This window comes from Salvelinus fontinalis, chromosome 39 (genome assembly GCF_029448725.1).
Source record: "Salvelinus fontinalis isolate EN_2023a chromosome 39, ASM2944872v1, whole genome shotgun sequence".
In the NCBI taxonomy this organism is placed as follows: domain Eukaryota; kingdom Metazoa; phylum Chordata; class Actinopteri; order Salmoniformes; family Salmonidae; genus Salvelinus; species Salvelinus fontinalis.
This window is the reverse complement of record NC_074703.1, coordinates 16,023,606-16,043,487: the sequence shown is the minus strand read 5'-3', so window position 1 is coordinate 16,043,487 and position 19,882 is coordinate 16,023,606. Positions and strand designations below refer to the sequence as shown.

The window sequence follows — 19,882 nt, the reverse complement described above, 5'->3', positions numbered from 1 at the left end:
CCGGACACCCTAGATCCACTCCAATTCGCATCCCGCCCCAACAGATCCACAGATGACGCAATCGCACTCCACACTGCCCTTTCTCACCTGGACAAAAGGAACATCAATGTGAGAATGATGTTCATTGACTACAGCTCAGCGTTCAACACCATAGTGCTCACAAAGCTCATCACTAAGCTAAGGACTCTGGAACTAAACACCTCCCTCTGCAACTGGATCCTGGACTTCCTGACGGGCCGCCCTCAGGTGGTAAGAGTAGGCAACAATATGTCTGCCACGCTGACCCGTAACACTGGGGCCCCTCAGGGGTGTGTACTTAGTCCCCTCCTGTATTCCCTGTTCACCCACGACTGAGTGGCCAAACACGACTCAAGCACCATCATTAAGTTTGCTGACGACACAGCAGTGGTAGGCCTGATCACCGACAACGATGAGACGGCCTATAGGGAGGAGGTCAGAGAACTGGCAGTATGGTGCCAGGACAACAACCTCTCCCTCAATGTGAGCAAGACAAAGGAGCTGATCGTGGACTATAGGAAAAGGCAGGCCGAACATGCCCCCATTAACATCAACGGGGGAGTAGTGGAGCGGGTCGAGAGTTTCAAGTTCCTTGGTGTCCACATAACCAAAGAACTATCATGGTCCAAACCTACCAAGACAGTCGTGAAGAGGGCACGACAAAACCTTTTCCCCCTCAGGAGACTGAAAAGATTTGGCATGGGTCCCCAGATCCTCAAAAGGTTCTACAGCTGCACCATCGAGAGCATCCTGACCAGAAGCATCACCGCCTGGTATGGCAACTGCTCGACATCTGACTGTAAGGCGCTACAGAGGGGTAATGCGTACGGTCCAGTACATCACTAGGGCCAAGCTTCCTGCCATCCAGGAAGGCGGTGTTAGAGGAAAGCCCATAAAGTTGTCAGAGACTCCAGTCACCCAAGTTATGGACTGTTTTCTCTGCTATTCACGGCAAGTGGTACCGGAGCGCCAAGTCTAGGACCAAAAGGCTCCTTAACAGCTTCTACCCCCAAGCCATAAGACTGCTGAACAATTCATAAAATGGCCAACAGACAATTTACATTGACCCCCACCCTTCCCTTTTGTACACTGCTGCTACTCGCTGTTTATAATCTATGCATAGTCACTTCACTCCCCTCTACATGCACAAATTACCTCAACTAACCTGTACCCCCGCACACTGACTTGGTACCGGTGCCCCCTGTATATAGCCTCGTTATTGTTATTCTTATTGTGTTACTTTTTATTATTACTTTTTATTTTAGTCTACTTGGTAAATATATTCTTAACTCTTCTTGAACTGCACTGTTGGTTAAGGGCTTGTAAGTAAGCATTTCATGGTAAAGTCTACACTTGTTTTATTTGGCGCATGTGACAAATAAAGTTTGATTTGATTCTCTCAACCAGCTTCATGAGGTAGTCACCTGGAATGCATTTCAATTAACAAGTGTGCCTTGATAACAGTTAAGAATTTATTTCCTTTTTAATACGTTTGAACCAATCAGTTGTGTTGTGACAAGGTAGGGTTGTTATACAGTAGATTGCCCTATTTGGTAAAAGACCAAGTCTATATAATGGCAAGAACAGCTCAAATAAGCAAAGAGAAACGACAGTCCATCATTACTTTAATACATGAAGGTCAGTCAATCCAGAAAATGTCAAGAACTTTTAAAGTTTCTTCAAGTGCAGTCGCAAAAACCATCAAGTGATTTCTGCAAAGAAACCACTACTAAAGGACACCAATAATAAGAAGAGACTTGCTTGGGCCAAGAAACACGAGCAATGGACATTAGACCGGTAGAAATCTGTTCTTTGGTCTGATGAGTACAAATTTGAGATTTTTTGTGTCTTTGTGAGACACAGAGTAGGTGAACGGAGGATCTCCGCATGTGTGGTTCCCACCGTTAAGCATGGAGGAGGTGTGGGAGTGCTTTGCTGGTGACACTGTCTGTGATTTAGTTAAATGTGCATTGAATTCTAAATAACATGGCTACCACAGCATTCTGCAGCGATACGCCATCACATCTGGTTTGCGCTTAGTGGGACTATCATTTGTTTTTCAACAGGACAATGACCCAACACACCTCCAAGCTGTGTAAGGGCTATTTGACCAAGAAGGAGAGTAATGGAGTGCTGCATCAGATGACCTGGCCTACACAATCACCCGACCTCAACCCAATTGAGATGGTTTGGGATGAGTTAGACCGCAGAGTGAAGGAAAAGCAGCCAACAAGTGCTCAGCATGTGTGGGAACTCCTTCAAGACTGTTGGAAAAGCATTCCAGGTGAAGCTGGTTGAGAGAATACCAAGAGTGTGTAATGCTGTCATCAAGGCAAAGGCTGGTTACTTTGAAGAATCTCAAATATAAAATATATTTTGATTTGTTTAACACTTTTTTGCTTAATACAAGATTCCATATGTGTTATTTCATAGATTTGATGTCTTCACTATTATTTTACAATGTAGAAATACCTTTGAATGAGTAGGTGTTGAATGAGTAGGTGAGTAGGTGTTTTCACACATCGAAAATATTAGTTCACTCCGTTGCTATGTTCACCGGTGCCTGTCCTTTGTGTGTGGTGTAGTGGAATTTGCAGTTTAACTTCAAAATAAAAATCCCTAATTGAAAGTGACGCAAACTAATACAAATAGTGGAATCATGCTATATTTGGACTAGATAATGCAAATTAAGGTTGGTATGTTGTTCGATAATTTAATATGAAATACAATAATTAATTAGTTTGAAATCCCACTGTGGATGTATTAGACTGCATAATTGCTTTGGGGCATACAGTATGCACTGTACAGCCTTACCCCATTTCATGGGTGCACAATCCATGGGTATCAGCCTACTTAGTGACACCCACAGAACATAACTATGTAGAGTTTACACAAATATTAGCATCTTTGCTCTATTGCAGGACTCTGAAACCACAGTGAAATGAGCCATATTAGATCTGAATTTTCAATACACAATAGGTGGACTCGTGAGCTAATGTGGCTCATTTCACAGTTGTTTCAGAGTCCTACAATAGAGCTAATACACTAAACTCAACATAGTTATGTTCTGTGGGTGTCACATAGGTTGGGCTGTTCAGTGCAATTTGAATGTTCAATATGCAGAATAGACTGACTGGGAAAGGGATTTCCCACAGTCAAAGTCCTGCAATAAGAGCTAAGATGCTAATATTTGTGTCAACTCTTGAGAATTGTTTTCTATGGGTGTCACTGTGTATGTAGGCTGATACCCTATTTCATGGGTGCACAGTCCATGGGTAAGGCTGTACAATGCATATAAGTATGCCCCCAAAGCAATTATGCAGTCTAATACATCCACAGTGGGATTTCATTTTTGTTGTTGTTGTAAACAACAGGTGTGGCCTAACAGTGAAATGTTGACTTACAGGCCCTTCCCAACAATGCAGAGAGAAAGAAAATAGAGAAATAATAGAAAAATAAAACACAATTATAAACGTAATAATAGATACACAGTTAGTAACGATAAGTTGGTACTGGTACCCAATGTATTTAGCCGAGTTGATGTTCAGGGGTACGAGGTAATTGAGGTAGATAAAATGACAGAAAATAAAGAGTAGAAGCAGCGTATGTGATGAGTCAAAAAAAGTGAGTGCAAAAAGGGTCAATGCAGATAGTCCGGATAGCTATTTGGTTAACTATTTAACTAACAATTTAGCAGTCTTATGGCTTGGGGTTAGAAGCTGTTCAGGGTCCTGTTGGTTCCAGACTTGGTGCATTGGTACCACTTGCCATGTGGTATCAGAGAGAACAGTCTATGACTTGGGTGGTTGGAGTCTATGACCATTTTTAGGGCCTTCCTCTGACACCGCCTGGTATAGAGGTCCTATATGGCAGGGAGCTCGGGCCCAGTGATGTACTACTAGGCTGTGCGCACTACCCTCTGTAGCGCCTTGCGGTTGGATACCAAGCAGTTGCCATACCAAGTGGTGATACAGCCAGTCAAGATGCACTCAATGGTGAAGCTGTATAACTTTTTTAGGATCTGAGGACCCATGCCAAATCTTTTCAGCCTCCTGAGGGGGAAGAGGCGTTGTCATGCCCTCTTCTCGACTGTGTTGGTGTGTTTGGACCATGATATGGCCAAGTTTCCAAGAAAAAGGATATTACAGTTCTTCAGGTCCCTTTGATAGGATAGTCTCAAACGGAGCTCGTCCAGTTTGTTCTCCAGTGATTGTACATTCGCCAATAGATCAGGGGGCACAGGCGGTTTATTTACTTGCCGCCATAGTTTCATCAGGGTGCCAGCACGTCGGCCTTTGTATTGCGTCTTTTTCTCTTCCAAGTGTAGGGGATTTAGGGTCCGGTGTGAGCAGTATGTCCTGTGCCTCCAACTCATTCATCCAAATCGAGGTTAGTGATTGCTGTTCTGATGTCCAAACACTCTTTTCGGTCATAGGAGCCGATGGTGGAAACATTATGTACAAAAAAAGTTGAGATCAGCGCAAAAAAAACACCAAATAGCATTTCAGGAGCCCAGATTTTCTGCACCCATGATTTCAACAGTTTTTCCTGTTTATTGTCAAACTAATTCATTATTGTATTTCATCTTAAATTATAACAACATTCCAACCTTGTTTAGCATTATCTAGTCCAAATATGGCATTATTCGATCCATTATTTGTATGTTTGCATCGTTTTCAATGAGGGACTTTTATTCTGAACCGCAATTCCACTTTTGTGGCTAATTGTTAATGTGGCTAGCTTCACATAGGTAGGGACAAGCGTGTACCAGGGCCGCGTTCAACAGGAGGACTGACACAACGTTGGCCAACGTTCAGATATAAATGTATTATGTAGAACAAACATGCCTCTCTGATTTAAGAAATCATGTCAGTTATATTCATGGCATTTGAGTCTGCAACGTTCCAAAACTTTTTTACTGAACATGCCCAGGCGAACCCATTGAGCTACACGAACCCAGCTCTACGCATCGCTTGTCTGGAAGGCCTCAGCAAATGAAACCTTGTGGTGGGCGGGGTAGACACAGCCAACCCCGCCCCCCCCCCCCCCTAAGTGTGTCGTGGTGAGGGGCTTCTCGAAAATTCACTAAAACAAAGCTGTGTGTGTGTGTGTGCGTGTGTGTGTGTGTGCGTGTGTGTGTGAGAGAGAGAGAGAGAGAGAGAGAGAGAGAGAGAGAGAGAGAGAGAGAGAGAGAGAGAGAGAGAGAGAGAGAGAGAGAGTAAAGTAAACTCAGTACCCTTGATATTGAGGGCTATTAGTGCCCAGACAGTTTTGTGCAGTCCGAAGTGTTTTTGGGGAGAAACAGTGTTTTTGTTGTTGTGTTGCAGGGCTCACAGGTCCAGACCACATGGGAAGGTGATAATGGTCTGTGTGATCCTCACTGAGTCGACCACAGAGCCAGTTTTTGACCCACATCCAACCCTCCTGGCCCATGCTCAGCTACTGGAGAGTTAGCAGCAATTAGCATAGCAAGCGGAGAGGCAGTATGAGTCTGTAAGGGCTGTAGAGACTTGCACAGTAACTGGAGTCTGAGAATGAGTTTCTGCAGAGGTGTTGGAATTTAAAGACTGCACCTCATGGAGTGTATTGTGCTATACAGGTGTTTGCCTGAGTACACACACACGCTGATGATCGGATTAACACACACACTTATCATGTTGTTTGGATGAATACACACACACACACACACACACACACACACACACACACACACACACACACACACACACACACACACACACACACACACTGCTGATGAATTATTTAATTTCACATTGGCCAATAAAGCTTTTGATGTGTGAGGGAACGGTCGTGGTGGGGAGCTGTCAGGGTCTTCCTGAGCACCCCTCTGTACCCTCTGCCACCCCTCCCTGGCCATGTCCAACAACCTCTTTATCAGAAGGTCAGAGTGTTTGAAATACAGGCCTGTCAAAACAGAACAAGCACAAGCTCTGGGGGGGGGGGCAGGAGTGTGTGTGCATTTGTATACGTATGTATGTGCATTTTATTTGTGTGTGTGCTTGGGAGCCTGGCTGCCTGGGTTTGTATTTGTGCGTGTGTGTATTGGTGTATGTGTATGCGCTAATTGTCCAATATCACGCAGGTAAACATGTGAAATTGTTTGGAATACCAGCTGTCTGGAGCTTGGCCAACGTCTCTCTCCTCTCCTTCCCCCCTCTTTCTCCTCTCCTCCCCTCCCCTCTCTTCTTCTCTCTACTTGCCTCCTTCCCCCTTTTCCACAATCAATCGTGGTTACAGATGATTTCATTCTCATTGATGTAGTAATGTACACAGAGTTCTTTCGCTCATTTTCTCTTTGTTTGTCCAATCCAGACCTACCACATCCATTTCTCACACTGTCTTTACCTGTCTGTTCTTATCTTCCTCCATTCTCCTGGTTGATGGAATATGGTTGGGGTTATGTCTTGTGCTGGCACAGTGGCTGGGATTGAGTTTGAGATAAGGTTAGGGTTAGATCTGGGGTTAGTGCAAGGGCCTGGGATAAGCCCCAGTTACAGTAGCTACAGGTCTCTCCCATGCCTGTGTTTAACCCTCTGTGTGAGTGTCTGTGCAGCAAGGGGAGAGGGGAGAGGGCATTTTGAGGTAGAGGGCAGCGGCCTCTATAGCCATACACCGTGGGAAACTGAAACTACCACATGGGTTGGAGTGTTGTTGAGCGTTTGTGTTCAGTGTGTGTGTGTGTGCATGCGTCAGTGTGCTTGAATGTGTGTGTGTTCAGGCCTCTCTGCGTGTCTCTGTTCCCCACACAGAGGCACTGTAACCAAAACAGATAAATAGCTACCTCAGATGCCTTGTCAACCTCCCACCTAGATCACATCATTAACCACTTACAGGAATGACAAGGAGACTGTTATTGTGCTCTCAGCGCTGCATATTTCCGCGCACACACACACATACCCACACACTCAGACACTGTCCTTTTCAGGCCCCTTTCGTCATGAGGCCAATGTTCATTTCCAGCGATGAAGCCAAACAATCAATCTCCATTCAGCAATTACAGGAAAGGACCTGAAAGAGAACAGGCAGGGGAGCCCCCCCGACCCCCAGGGGTTAGACTTGGGGTGCTGCTGCTCTCACGTGGGAACTGCTCTCTCCCTTACACTGACCTCTTTGTCCCCCCCTTCCTCTCCTCCTCTCCTCTTTCCTCTCCCTCTCCTCTTCCTCTCCTCCTCTCCTCTTCCTCTCTCTCAGGTTCATGGGAAGTGTGTGTGTAGTCACAACACTGCAGGTGCTCACTGTGAGCGCTGTGCTCCGCTCTGCAATGACCGACCCTGGCAACCTGCGGACGGACTCACAGGGGCTCCACACGAGTGCAGGAGTGAGTGACACTACTGCTATTCACTATATGCTAGGCCCAGGAGTTCTATCTGAGGATGCGATCTGGTCAGGAAAAACTCCCGACCCTGCTTACAGCCATCATTGATCATAATGACCAATCAGTGCCTGTTTAGAGAAGATTGACAGATATCTGTGATTCTGATGTCCCGCCCTGTCTTCCTATAGAGTGTAAGTGTAACGGGCATGCCCAGAGTTGCAGTTTTGATTGGTCGGTGTGGCGGGAGTCCGGCCAGCGCAGCGGAGGTGTGTGTGAGTGTCTACACAGCACAGAGGGACGCAACTGTCAGAGCTGTAAGACTGGCTTCTACAGAGACCCCCAGAGGGCGCACACGGCCCAGGACTCCTGTAAACGTAAGACAAACTCTCACACACGCACTCCAGATGGCTAAAGCAAAAGCTCAATGTACTTCAAAGATTTCAAGTAGTATTTGAACCCATTTCTGACTCACATTTACTGGCTTGCTCTATCACTCACTCACTCACTCACTCACTCACTCACTCACTCACTCACTCACTCACTCACTGACTCAATCACACAAACACTCACACACATAAACACACACCGTAGGAATCCAGAAAACACGAGACACATACACACTGTATACACACACCCTTACTGGCAGAGCCAAATCATTCCTGCCCGGAATGCTGATTGCTGAGATCGCAAGCCGAGACGTGCTGAATAACGTCGCTCCTGATGGGCACCTGGTTCTTTGTGTGGGTGTGTGTGTGTGTGTCAGTGTGTGCTGTTTGCGTTCACCTGTGAGTCACTGGAGTGGTTCGTCATCACTAGTCAACACAGTGGTGGCTCATGTAAGGAAAAGGAAAGGGAAAGTGGGATACCTAGTCAGTTGTACAACTGAATGCATTCAACTGAAATATGTCTTCCGCATTTAACCCAAGGGCCTTGTGTGTTGTTTGTACTCTGTGAGGGGACTTAAGTAAACACTAGATACGTATCCATAAACACCACAGTGGTTACATTCTCAGATTATCTGTCTGATTTGACCCAGTGAGCTCAGCCCTACAGTTATGCAGAAGGCTGGGGAGACGCTGGCTGGTGTGTGTGTGTGTGTGTGTGTGTGTGTGTGTGTGTGTGCGTGCGTCACTGTATGCTTGTGTGCATGTGTTTAGGTGTGCCTTTAGGGAAGTCTGTAGCATGTTGGTATTTTCACATTGTCAACAAGTGAGAGTGGAACACGTATTTGGGGAATGTTTGTAGACAGGACATGTTTAGGAGGGGAACCCCAGTAATCTGACAACTGAGGAATTTCCCTCCGTCTCTAGGAACATATTTCCAATTCCAGGCATGACGGAGCTCTTTAAAGAAAACACACAATCAAGCCGCAAGCTCACAGACACACAGTAACAATGAGCGTGTGTGTGTGTGTGTGAGGTACATTTTTGTTTGTTTTCTAAGTGGGTGTGTTCTGTGGTTGTTCGGGCAGCTGCTCTGTCACGTATCACTACAGACCCATAATGTTCTCGTTGTGAGAGCTAACTGCGTCAACACACACACACACACACACACACACACACACACACACACACACACACACACACACACACACACACACACACACACACACACACACACACACACACACACACACACACACACACACACACACACACACACACACACACCTCTCCACACATCTCTAAACTCCAATTATTATACAACTATTGTATTAACAATGTCCTATTATACAACATGAGAGCGAGGGAACGTGTGTGTGTATGTGTCGATGGCTTTGTTGCTTCTGGCCTGGTATTGTTCTCCTGTAAATTATTAACTTGAGGCGCCTGAACAATACAGTCTCAACAGGGCCTCAATAGATGCTTTTCAGGAAGAGAAATGATTTGAAGTTCAAGTTTATTATCGTTAATCGGGAAAACCCTGAAGAGAAAGACTCTCGCCTAGCTACCCTACATATGCCTTGGGGATTTAGATGTCAGTGTAATGATTCACCTGTCTTCATGAGTGTGTGATTGCGTGTGATTGTGTGTGTCTGTGCGTGCATGCGTGTGTCCGTGAGTGAGTGAGTGTGTGTGTGTGTGTGTGTTACAAGGTCTGTTGATAATGAAAGATACAAAATGAATGAAACCACAGATGCATCTTATCTTACATTTGTTGCCCACGGCGATAAGTGATAAAGGTACAGCCTTGTCTGGGTCTCAGACTGTAGAGCCTTGTGACATCATCTCCCTGCACCCAGACAGGGGAACGGGGGAGAGACACAGGGGTTCTGGCTCTGGTTATATAGTAATTTACTGCCAGTGGGGTAGGATGGGGGGGGGGGGGCTTCAAGCATCATTAAACAACAGAAATAAAGCTCTACACCACCCCTCCTCCTCCCCTTCCCATCTCTCCTTCCCTCCTCTTGTCTCTCTCTAGTCCCCCCCACCCTTTGTATCCCTCGCTCCGATGAGTACAGATTTATGGCGACTACTTTGGCTGTTACTCTCACCCCCTGCAAGTTCTCTTGTAATTCACAGACTACGAGGACAGCAAGAATGTGTATATGAATTTATGCGTACATTTTATGTGGTGTGTGTGTGTTTTGAGCCTTTGCAAGTTGTGTGTTTTATAGGGGGGTTATGGTGTGTGTGTGTGTGTGTGTGTGTGTGTGGTGGTTGTTGAGTGGGCAGAACATAGCACTGACTGTGCGTGTCCCTCTATCTTATATTGCTGCGGTCTGTTTAAAGAACACACTATCAGCAGAGAGAAGGTAGAGAGACAGGAGAGAGAACTGTGGAAGGTATTTGAGTAAGATGTGTGCGAGTGTGCACGTGCCTGTGCATTCCCGCGCGTGTGCTTGGGTGCATGCGCCTGTGGTAGCCGCGTGCATGCGTCCTTGTGTGTGTGATGACGATCTGATAAGAGGATGACAGAGAAACCATTGTGCTTCGTGGTCCGGGAAAACCCTGGACTGTTCCAGTCAGTCCAGAGTCCTTTGGGATGTGGTCTCTCTCCTTCTCCCACTCGTATCACTTCCTCTTCCAGGCTGGGCTACCATGAGGTGGCGCGCTCTGGAGTGTGTCTATCTGTGACAGTTACAGAAAGGGAACTCTACATGACTAATAAGTGCCTAATAAAGTCATAGGTATAAAAACAAAATATAAACTGGAAATGTTGCCAGCATTAGGGTTCTCAATCTGAATGTGTGCAGTGGTTTACTTTGAGTAGATTTGATTGGCTGTGGTTGAGTGTGGTGAATTTAATTGGCTGTGGTTGAGTGTGGTGAATTTAATTGGCTGTGGTTGAGTGTGGGTGGATTTGATTCGATGTGGTAAGGTGCAACTAGATCCAAATGAATGTCTGTGGTTTATTTGTGAGTAGATAACATTGGTTTGAGTGCCGATGTATTTGATTAGCTGTGGTGGAGTTATTGATGTATATGGGACTGATGTGCCATTGTCTCCCCTCTCTCTCTCCTCCCTCTCTTCCCCCCAGCATGTGGCTGCCACCCCCTGGGCTCAATACCATTCCACCTGGGTGGGGGGTCTCTCTGTGACCCTACCAACGGAGACTGTGTTTGCAAGCCCGGCGTGGGGGGCTCCCACTGCGACAGGTGCATGGTGGGATACTGGGGTTTCCATGACTACGGCTGCCGTCCGTGCGACTGTGCGGGAGACTGCGACCCCTTCACAGGATACTGCATGTCTGGGTGAGTCATATATACAGTTGAAGTCAGAAGTTTACTTACACCTTAGACAAATATATTTAAACAATTCCTGACATTTAATCCTAGTAAAGATTCCCTGTCTAAGGTCAGTTAGGATCACCACTTTATTTTAAGAATGTGAAATGTCAGAATAATAGTAGAGAGAATGATTTATTTCAGCTTTTATTTCTTTCATCACATTCCCAGTTGGTCAGAAGTTTACATACACTCAGTATTAGTTAGCATTGCCTTTAAATTGTTTAACTAGGGTAAAACGTTTCGGGTAGCCTTCCACAAGCTTCCCACAATAAGTTGGGTGAATTTTGTCACATTCCTCCTGACAGAGCTGGTGTAACTGAGTCAAGTTTGTGTGCCTCCTTGCTCGCACACGCGTTTTCAGTTCTGCCCACACATTTTCTATGGGATTGAGGTCAGGGCTTTGTGATGGCCACTCCAATACCTTGACTCTGTTGTCCTTAAGCCATTTTCTTACAACTTTGGAAGTATGCTTGGGGTCATTGTCCATTTGGAAGACCCATTTGCAACAAAGCTTTACTTCCTGACTGATGTCTTGAGATGTTGCTTCAATATTTACACATGATGTCCCTTCCTCATGATGCCGTCTATTTTGTGAAGTGCACCAGTCCCTCCTGCAGCAAAGCACCCCCACAACATGATGCTGACACCACTGTGCTTCATGGCTGGGATGGTGTTCTTCGGCTTGCAAGGATCCCTATTTTTCCTCCAAACATAACGATGGTCATTATGGCCAAACAGTTCTATTTTTGTTTCATCAGACCAGAGGACATTTCTACAAAAAGTACAATCTTTGTCCCCATGTGCAGTTACAAACCGTAGTCTGGCTTTTTATGGCAGTTTTGGAGCAGTGGCTTCTTCCTTGCTGAGCGGCCTTTCAGGTTATGTTGATATAGGACTTTTTTTTTACTGTGGATATAGATAATTTCGTACCTGTTTCCTCCAGCATCTTCACAAGTTCCTTTGCTGTTGTTCTGGGATTGATTTGCACTTTTCACACCAAAGTATGTTCATCTCTAGGAGACAGAACGTGTCTCCTTCCTGAGTGGTATGACAGCTGCATGGTCCCATGGTGTTTATACCTGCGTACTATTGTTTGTACAGATGAACGTGGTACCTTTGGGCGTTTGGAAAATGCTCCCAAGGATGAACCAGACTTGTGGAGGTCTGATTTCTTTTGATTTTCCCATGATGTCAAGCAAAGAAGCACTGAGTTTGAAGGTAGGCCTTGAAATACATCCACAGGTACACCTCCAAATGACTCAAATGATGTCAATTAGCCTATCAGAAGCTTCTAAAGCCATGACATCATTTTCTGGAATTTTCCAAGCTGTTTAAAGGCACAGTCAACTTAGTGTATGTAAACTTCTGACCCACTGGCATTGTGATACAGTGGATTGTAAGTGAAGTATTCTGTCTGTAAGCAATTGTTGTAAAAATGACTTGTGTCATGCACAAAGTAGATGTCCTAACCGACTTGCCAAAACTATAGTTTGTTAACAAGAAATTTGTGGAGTGGATGAAAAACAAGTTTTAATGACCTCAACCTAAGTGTATGTAAACTTCCGACTTCAACTGTATACCAGTCTCAACGTCAACAGACTGGCCAGTAAAAATAAAAGATTAAGATGGGCAAAATAACACAGACACTGGACAGAGGAACTCTGTCTAGAAGGCCAGCATCCCGGAGTCGCCTCTTCACTGTTGACGTTGAGACAGGTGTTTTGTGCGTACTATTTAATAAAGCTGCCAGTTGAGGACTTGTGAGGCGTCTGTTTCTCCAACTAGACACTCTAATGTACTTGTTCCCTTGCTCAGTTGGGCACCGGGGCCTCCCACTCCTCTTTCTATTCTGGTTAGAGACAGTTTGCGCTGTTCTGTGAAGGGAGTAGTACACAGCATTGTACGAGATCTTCAGTTTCTTGGCAATTTCTCGCATGGAATAGCCTTCATTTCTCCGAACAAGAATAGACTGACGAGTTTCAGAAGAAATGTCTTTGTTTCTGGCCATTTTGAGCCTGTAATCGAACCCACAAATGCTGATGCTCCAGATACTCAACTACTCTAAAAATTCCAGTTTTATTGCTTCTTTAATCAGAACAACAGTTTTCAGCTGTTCTAACATAATTGCAAACAGGTTTTCTAATGATCAATTAGCCTTTTAAAATTATTAACTTGGATTAGCTAACACAACGTGCCATTGGAACACAGGAGTGATGGTTGCTGATAATGGGCCTCTGTACGCCTATGTAGGTATTCCATAAAAAATCTGCCGTTTCGAGCTACAATAGTAATTTACATCATTAACAATGTCTACACTGTATTTCTGATCAATTTGATATTATTTTAATGGACTATTTTTTTAAATTTTCTTTCAAAAACAAGAAAATGTCTAAGTGACCCCAAACTTTTGAACGGTAATGTGTATGTGTATATATATATATCCACATGTACATACACACACCATCGGATATGATATATATAATATTACGTTTATATTAACAGCAAGTCTATAATTGTGTGTGTGTGTGTGTGTGTGTGTGTGTGTGTGTGTGTGTGTGTGTGTGTGTGTGTGTGTGTGTGTGTGTGTGTGTGTGTGTGTGTGTGTGTGTGTGTGTGTGTGTGTGTGTGTGTGTGTGCAGGTCAGATCTGGACCTGTATAATCTGGAGGGTAACTCCAGTGAGCTGGTGAGGATCTTTAAGGCAGATGAGCTCTTTTCTGCCCTACACTACTCAGGTTAGACATGGGGTCACCACTGTTTGTGTGTGTGTGTGTGTGTGTGTGTGTGTGTGTGTGTGTGTGTGTGTGTGTGTGTGTGTGTGTGTGTGTGTGTGTGTGTGTGTGTGTGTGTGTGTGTGGTATGCGGTCTGCTCCACAGCCCAGTGCCCAACCGTTAATGGTTAAGTAGTGAAAGTTATTGTACATCCTTACAAGGGCAGAGAACAAAGATCTGTGAGTCTGTGTGTCTGTGGACAGTTTCCAAAATGTCCCTCTCCGAGACCTCCCAGGGCCTTCAGCTGAGGGAGACAAATTCCTCCTTGATCACACACACATACCCACACACACTGTCCTCACATTCCTAAGTCACCACTTATCTAAGTCCACACACACACACGCGCACACGCACACGCACACACACACACACACACACACAGAGCAGGTATCAGTCACACATATCTGGAGGGGATATTGGTGTGTAATATGTCAATATGATTGTGCCCCCTGCAGAGAAATGTGAGTGTAAGGAGCAGGTCCTGGCTAACAGCAAACTCTTCTGCAGCATGAAGTTTGCCTATGGTGAGTACTGAGACACACATGAACAACAGCGAGAAGGATGGTGGTAATAACACCATATTTGTTTTTTTGCTTCCTTGGATTCCACTGTGTTGTTTGTTTATTGATAACTCCATGTAAACAGTATTTTATTGTACAATAAAGGCTTGTTAAAAGTCTAAATATATATCTTTCCCTCCCTCCCTCCCTCCCTCCCTCCCTCCCTCCCTCCCTCCCTCCCTCCCTCCCTCCCTCCCTCCCTCCCTCCCTCCCTCCCTCCCTCCCTCCCTCCCTCCCTCCCTCCCTCTTGTTCTCTCTCTCTCCCTCTCTCCATCCCTATCTCTCTTTTCTCTCCCTCTCTCCTTCCTCCCTCTATCTCTCTCCCTCTCTATCTCGCTCTCTCTCTCCCTCATCTCCTCCCTCCCTCTCTTTCTCCCTTTCTCCTTGCCTATCGTTTTCTCCCTCTATCTCTCCCCTTCTTCCCCTCCCTCTCTGTCTCAGTGTTGAAGGTTAAGGTCTTGTCAGCCCATGATAAGGGCTCCCATGCTGAGTTGGAGGTGAAGGTTCAGAAGGTGTTGAGTCAGAATACTAAGGTGAAGATCCAGAAAGGACGAGTCACACTCTACCCAGAATCCTGGACCGCACGGGGCTGCACCTGCCCCATCCTCAACCCAGGCCAGTCTCTCACACACACACACACACCTGTACACACATGCATTCACAGACACACGTGTGCACACACACACACGCACAGTTACGTACGCACGCATGCACACACACACACACAGGGCTGCTGAGCTAATGATGTCTCTGTTTATGCTTTGACTACTTAGGTGGGGAGTACTTGGTGGCGGGCCATGCAGACAGGAAGCAGAACCGTCTTATCGTCAACATGAAGAGCTTCGTCAAGCCCTGGAGAGCCAGCCTTGGACGCAAGGTCCTCACACTAATGAAGAAAGACTGCACCTGGTAAACAGACTGGAGGACACTGGGAGATGGAAAGACTGACTGATAGATGGAGAGAGACAGAGAGAGGAGAAAGAAGACACTGCCATTAATTTGTTTTTGACTTCTCTGGAGGGGGAATTGTCTTATTGAGGTGGGGACTAAACAAACTATAAACGCCCACCCCTATCTGCCCTGGGTCAATAAGAGTGTGTGGTTGGCAGAGAGAACATACACAGACTCTATGAGCCTCTGTTTGAGTGACAGTTCGGCCCTCTCTTCTACGCACACATACACACCCAGCCACTCCCTCTCTAGCACTTTAGCCCCTGGCAGAAGGGCCAATAGGATCATGGGTTGACCTCAAGACTGGACAACAGAAGGACACATTTGACCCCTTGTGACCCCTGTAGGAAGGCTTGTGGTGGATGGTGACCTATGCCTCTTTCCCCGATGTGTTCTGTTACAACAAACTGTCTGTCAAGCTGTGTAACAGACACAGATTTGTACACACAGAATGACGTTGAATAAGCCATGCATGCCACTACAGGTGGTTGAGTCCAGGTGTGTTTGCGAATGTGTATGTGTGTTGTGAACTCTGTGTGTGTGTGTGTGTGGCTGCGTGTCTGATGAGCACAAATCCACCCAGCTTCAGTCCAACTGATCCGTTTTTGACTCTGAAATTTTGGCAGGATAACCTCTAGAGATGAAAACAGTCCTATCACAACAACATACACCACTGAATATATATATGACAATACACATATTACCTCCCAATATGTAATACTGCTGTGACCTACAGAGCCCTGAATTCATCTCTATTCCTTCCTATGTCTGCTCCTGTACAGTATTACTTGTATATATCTATAGAAATATGATGATGTCCTCTCTCTTTATTTGATAATGTGTTCATGTAATAATGTCATTCCGGTCAAATGTTGAGGCACTACATTTTCTTTAGATTTCCTCACTGTGGAAAAAACCCTGTCCTCCGGGTTAGTGAGGACACAAGACCGATAAGTGAAAGCACACGCACGCACACACACACACCGACTACTGTTTATAGACTCTAAAACAACATAGATTTCTCCATCAGAAGCCTTGGAATACCTCAGATTAGTTTGATGAAAATATCCATATCATCCTTCCTTTCTCTCCTGCTCCTCCTCCTGTCTTTCTCTCCCTCACCAGATTAGGTAATAATACACCACTCCCCCTCTCCCAAAACACTGACACGTTCACACAGACTCAGGGAATGTTGACCATAACAGAGAGATGGGAGAGCAGACAGAATGTTTGGCTTTAGGGAGAGAGTGATTGCTGCGGCATTCCGGACCATTCCTGGCGTTCTCGTCAGATTGACATGGATGAGCTGAAGGTGCCGAGGTATTCCACACATGCCAGGTGTGGGTAGTCCAGCTACACTCCTGGTCAGGTCAGAGTTCACAACCTACTATGGTGACCCTGCACACTACGGGCGATCACAGGAGTGGGAGGCAGAGGTGTGGGTCAAGAGTCAAGGCCATGGGGAACTGAACTGCCCTTGGAACAGAGACACAACAGTGAGCCCCCCCCCCCCCCCCCACACTGGGAACACACTGGTTGAATCAACGTTGAATTGACATCTGTGGGACCTGACTACTGCAGCTGGATGACACAACACATCCATATCAGCTACTGCCCTCCATCTCGCTCTCTCTCCTCCGCTCGTGGGACTGAGGGGTGTATGTAGTGAGAAGGTTGACTAGTATGTGTGTGTTTGGTCTCTGTATGTATACAGTGTGTTCATTAGGGTTAAGTGCATTGCTCAAGGGCACATTGACATATTTTTTAGCACCTAGTAAGCTCGGGGATTCAAACCAGCAAGCTTTCGATTGCATGCCTAACACTCTTAAATGCAGTGTTACCTGGCACCTTGTGTGTGGGTCAACATCCACCCAGACCGCTGTGTTGTATAAAGGGATAGAGTGACAGGAAAACGGAGAGATGGGAGGGAGAAATAGGAGGTGTGGAAAGAGGAGAATGTGGGTCAAGAGAAAGGAGAAAAGAGGAGAACGGGAGACACACACCAACCTGATCCCAGACCTGTTTCATGCGTAAGGGGGAGAGAGGATGGGGAAAGGGAGAATGATATATATATAGAGAGATGCCCCACTGAGAGTGAATGAGCATTATGTGGTCTTATCCTATCCGCTCCCGATTCAGTTAGAGAGGAAATTAAGAGAAGGGAAACCTGACTGGAACTATCAACCCAGAGACTCAATCACTGATCCTAAAAATACCACAGCTATTCTGTCCTATGTATCTATCAAACCATTCACACACACACACACACACACACACACACACACACACACACACACATTCACACACACATGCAGGAACACTTCTTTATCAAAAGTGGTCTACATCAAAAGAAGCCAGAACTGGGCCTTGTTCTTGTTGTCATAGCAAGGTGATTGAGACACAACTTGTGATTATGATACTTCCAAGAAAATGAGCCCCTGATGTCATCCACCTATTACGCCCACATGTACACAGAGTGAGTGACACAGTGAGTGACACGCAAGAGAAAGGTGCTGACAGACAGACAGATGGGTGGGCAGGCAGACAGGCAAGCAGACAGACATAAACCATTAAGACATGTACCAATGAACACATAAATGCTACAAACATAAACCATAATTATGGGGAATATATTTATTTACTGGTTGTAAACCATTTCCCCTCACCCATCAGCACCTGTGTTTTCACTTGCCACAAACCGCCACTATATAGAACTTTCACAGAGCTATAGTATTCACCTTTTTCAATACAGACAGGAGGTGTGTGTGTGTGTTCATGTTTGGCTTGTGGAGTATGTAGAGTGTGGGTGAGAGATGTAGCGATGGAGAGGAGAGATAAATGGAAAGCGAGAGGGGGAAGGGAGGGAACATGTGTGGACATGAAGACTCAGTTAGGGCCGCGGGACATAGAAGGAGAAAAACAGTGATTCAACAGGAATCGGAGGACAGATCTACACACACATACATGTACCTCTTTCTCTCTCTCACACACACACACACATACACACAGTCTTGTATAACTAACTTTGTGGGGACACAAAATTCAGTCCCATTCAAAATCCTATTTTCCCTAACCCTTACCCCTTACCCCAAACCTTAACCCTAACCCCCAAAACTAAACCTAGCTCCTAACCCTAAAACTTAACCTAGCTCCTAACCCTAAAACTAATTCTAACCCTAACACAAATTCTAACCTTAACCCTAAACCCCCTAGAAATAGCATTTGACCTTGTGGGGACTAACAAAATGTCCCTAGTTGGTCCAAATTTAGTTTGTTTACTATACTTCTGGTCCCCACAAGTATAGTTAAACACGTCCACACACACACAGACATACAAACACTCACCTTTCACTCACACTCACTCACTCACTCACTCACTCACTCACTCACTCACTCACTCACACACCTGTGGTACTGCTGAAAGCTAAGCCCTTCTCCATATCAGACGGGATCAGTGAGAGGCATTGATCATACACGCGTGTGTGTATACAGTGTGTTTATATTGGCTTTCCTCCTGCTCCACAACACTGATTGACATCTGTCTCTCGGTAACACACCCTGTCATCCTAGAGGTCACCTAGGGGTCACACTGTATTCCTGTGTGTGCACCCAGTCACCGGTAACATGTGCATATTTTTTCATTTTTCTGTTTAGTGATCAACAATCCTTTCTCTCTCCTTTTCATGCAGAGTGACGGTTGGCAATGTCTCTTGACTGTATCCCCTCATCCTCACATTCACTGTGTCAGGACATTTTCCACATGAGGCCAGAGCTGCTGACAGAGTTTGGGAACATTGGGTATATTTGAGTCAGTCCTAGGCTCAGGTTGTGGTTAGCATGTCTACTTATGTCTCAGGAGTTCTGGGGTTTAATGTAAGACACCCATTCTGATACCATCTCTATAGTGTGTGCCTTCAGCCCCCAATGCCCTCATTAACCAGCATGGAGCCCTACACCTGCATCCACCCAACACACATACACACACCTAATACTCTCTCGTGCAATGTTTGCAACGTATTCTCAGGTAAAAGGAAGGAAAAAAACGCACAACTTGAACATTGATTGATACATCACTGCCATCTTGTGGCATTGATACGTTTTGAATGTAATTGTTTTTCCAGAAGCAGTGATAGAAAAAAAAACTTGTTATTGGGTTGCTTTATTAGTAGCCTTACTGGTGTAGAAAAAGGTAAATAGGCCATTTGCAGTGCAGTGCCAAACAGTAGTCTATATGTCATACTCAACAGCAGAATGTGCTTAATAGAATGTGAAGGGCCACTTCACTTTTATGTCAAATATTTTCTCTGATTGTGTTGTGTAGGCCTGGCTTCATGAATTTATGTCACAAAATTGTGCCATCTGTGCTGAGTAGGTTAGAGGTTGCCCCTAACCACTGATACAAAGTCAGATGTTTTATAATCACCTCAATGATAACGTTTAGAGTTGGGGTAGAATAATCTGATCTTAGATCTGATGTTAGGAGAGCCTCTACCTTGAGCCAGGCAACGACACTTGA

At 45.4% G+C, this 19,882-nt stretch overlaps 1 protein-coding gene across 1 annotated transcript in view; it reads left to right on the top strand.

The window, feature by feature from the left end:
- Positions 1 to 16,176, top strand: part of LOC129838655 (netrin-4-like) — a 28,427-nt gene extending 12,251 nt beyond the window's left edge. Inside the window, exons 4-10 of the mRNA XM_055905776.1 lie at positions 7,231 to 7,357; positions 7,543 to 7,728; positions 10,835 to 11,048; positions 13,724 to 13,818; positions 14,311 to 14,379; positions 14,857 to 15,030; positions 15,189 to 16,176. Of these exons, the coding sequence (XP_055761751.1) occupies positions 7,231 to 7,357; positions 7,543 to 7,728; positions 10,835 to 11,048; positions 13,724 to 13,818; positions 14,311 to 14,379; positions 14,857 to 15,030; positions 15,189 to 15,328 (1,005 nt within the window). The 3' untranslated portion in view covers positions 15,329 to 16,176. The remainder of the gene's footprint in view (positions 1 to 7,230; positions 7,358 to 7,542; positions 7,729 to 10,834; positions 11,049 to 13,723; positions 13,819 to 14,310; positions 14,380 to 14,856; positions 15,031 to 15,188) is intronic.
- The last annotated feature ends 3,706 nt before the right edge of the window (positions 16,177 to 19,882 follow it).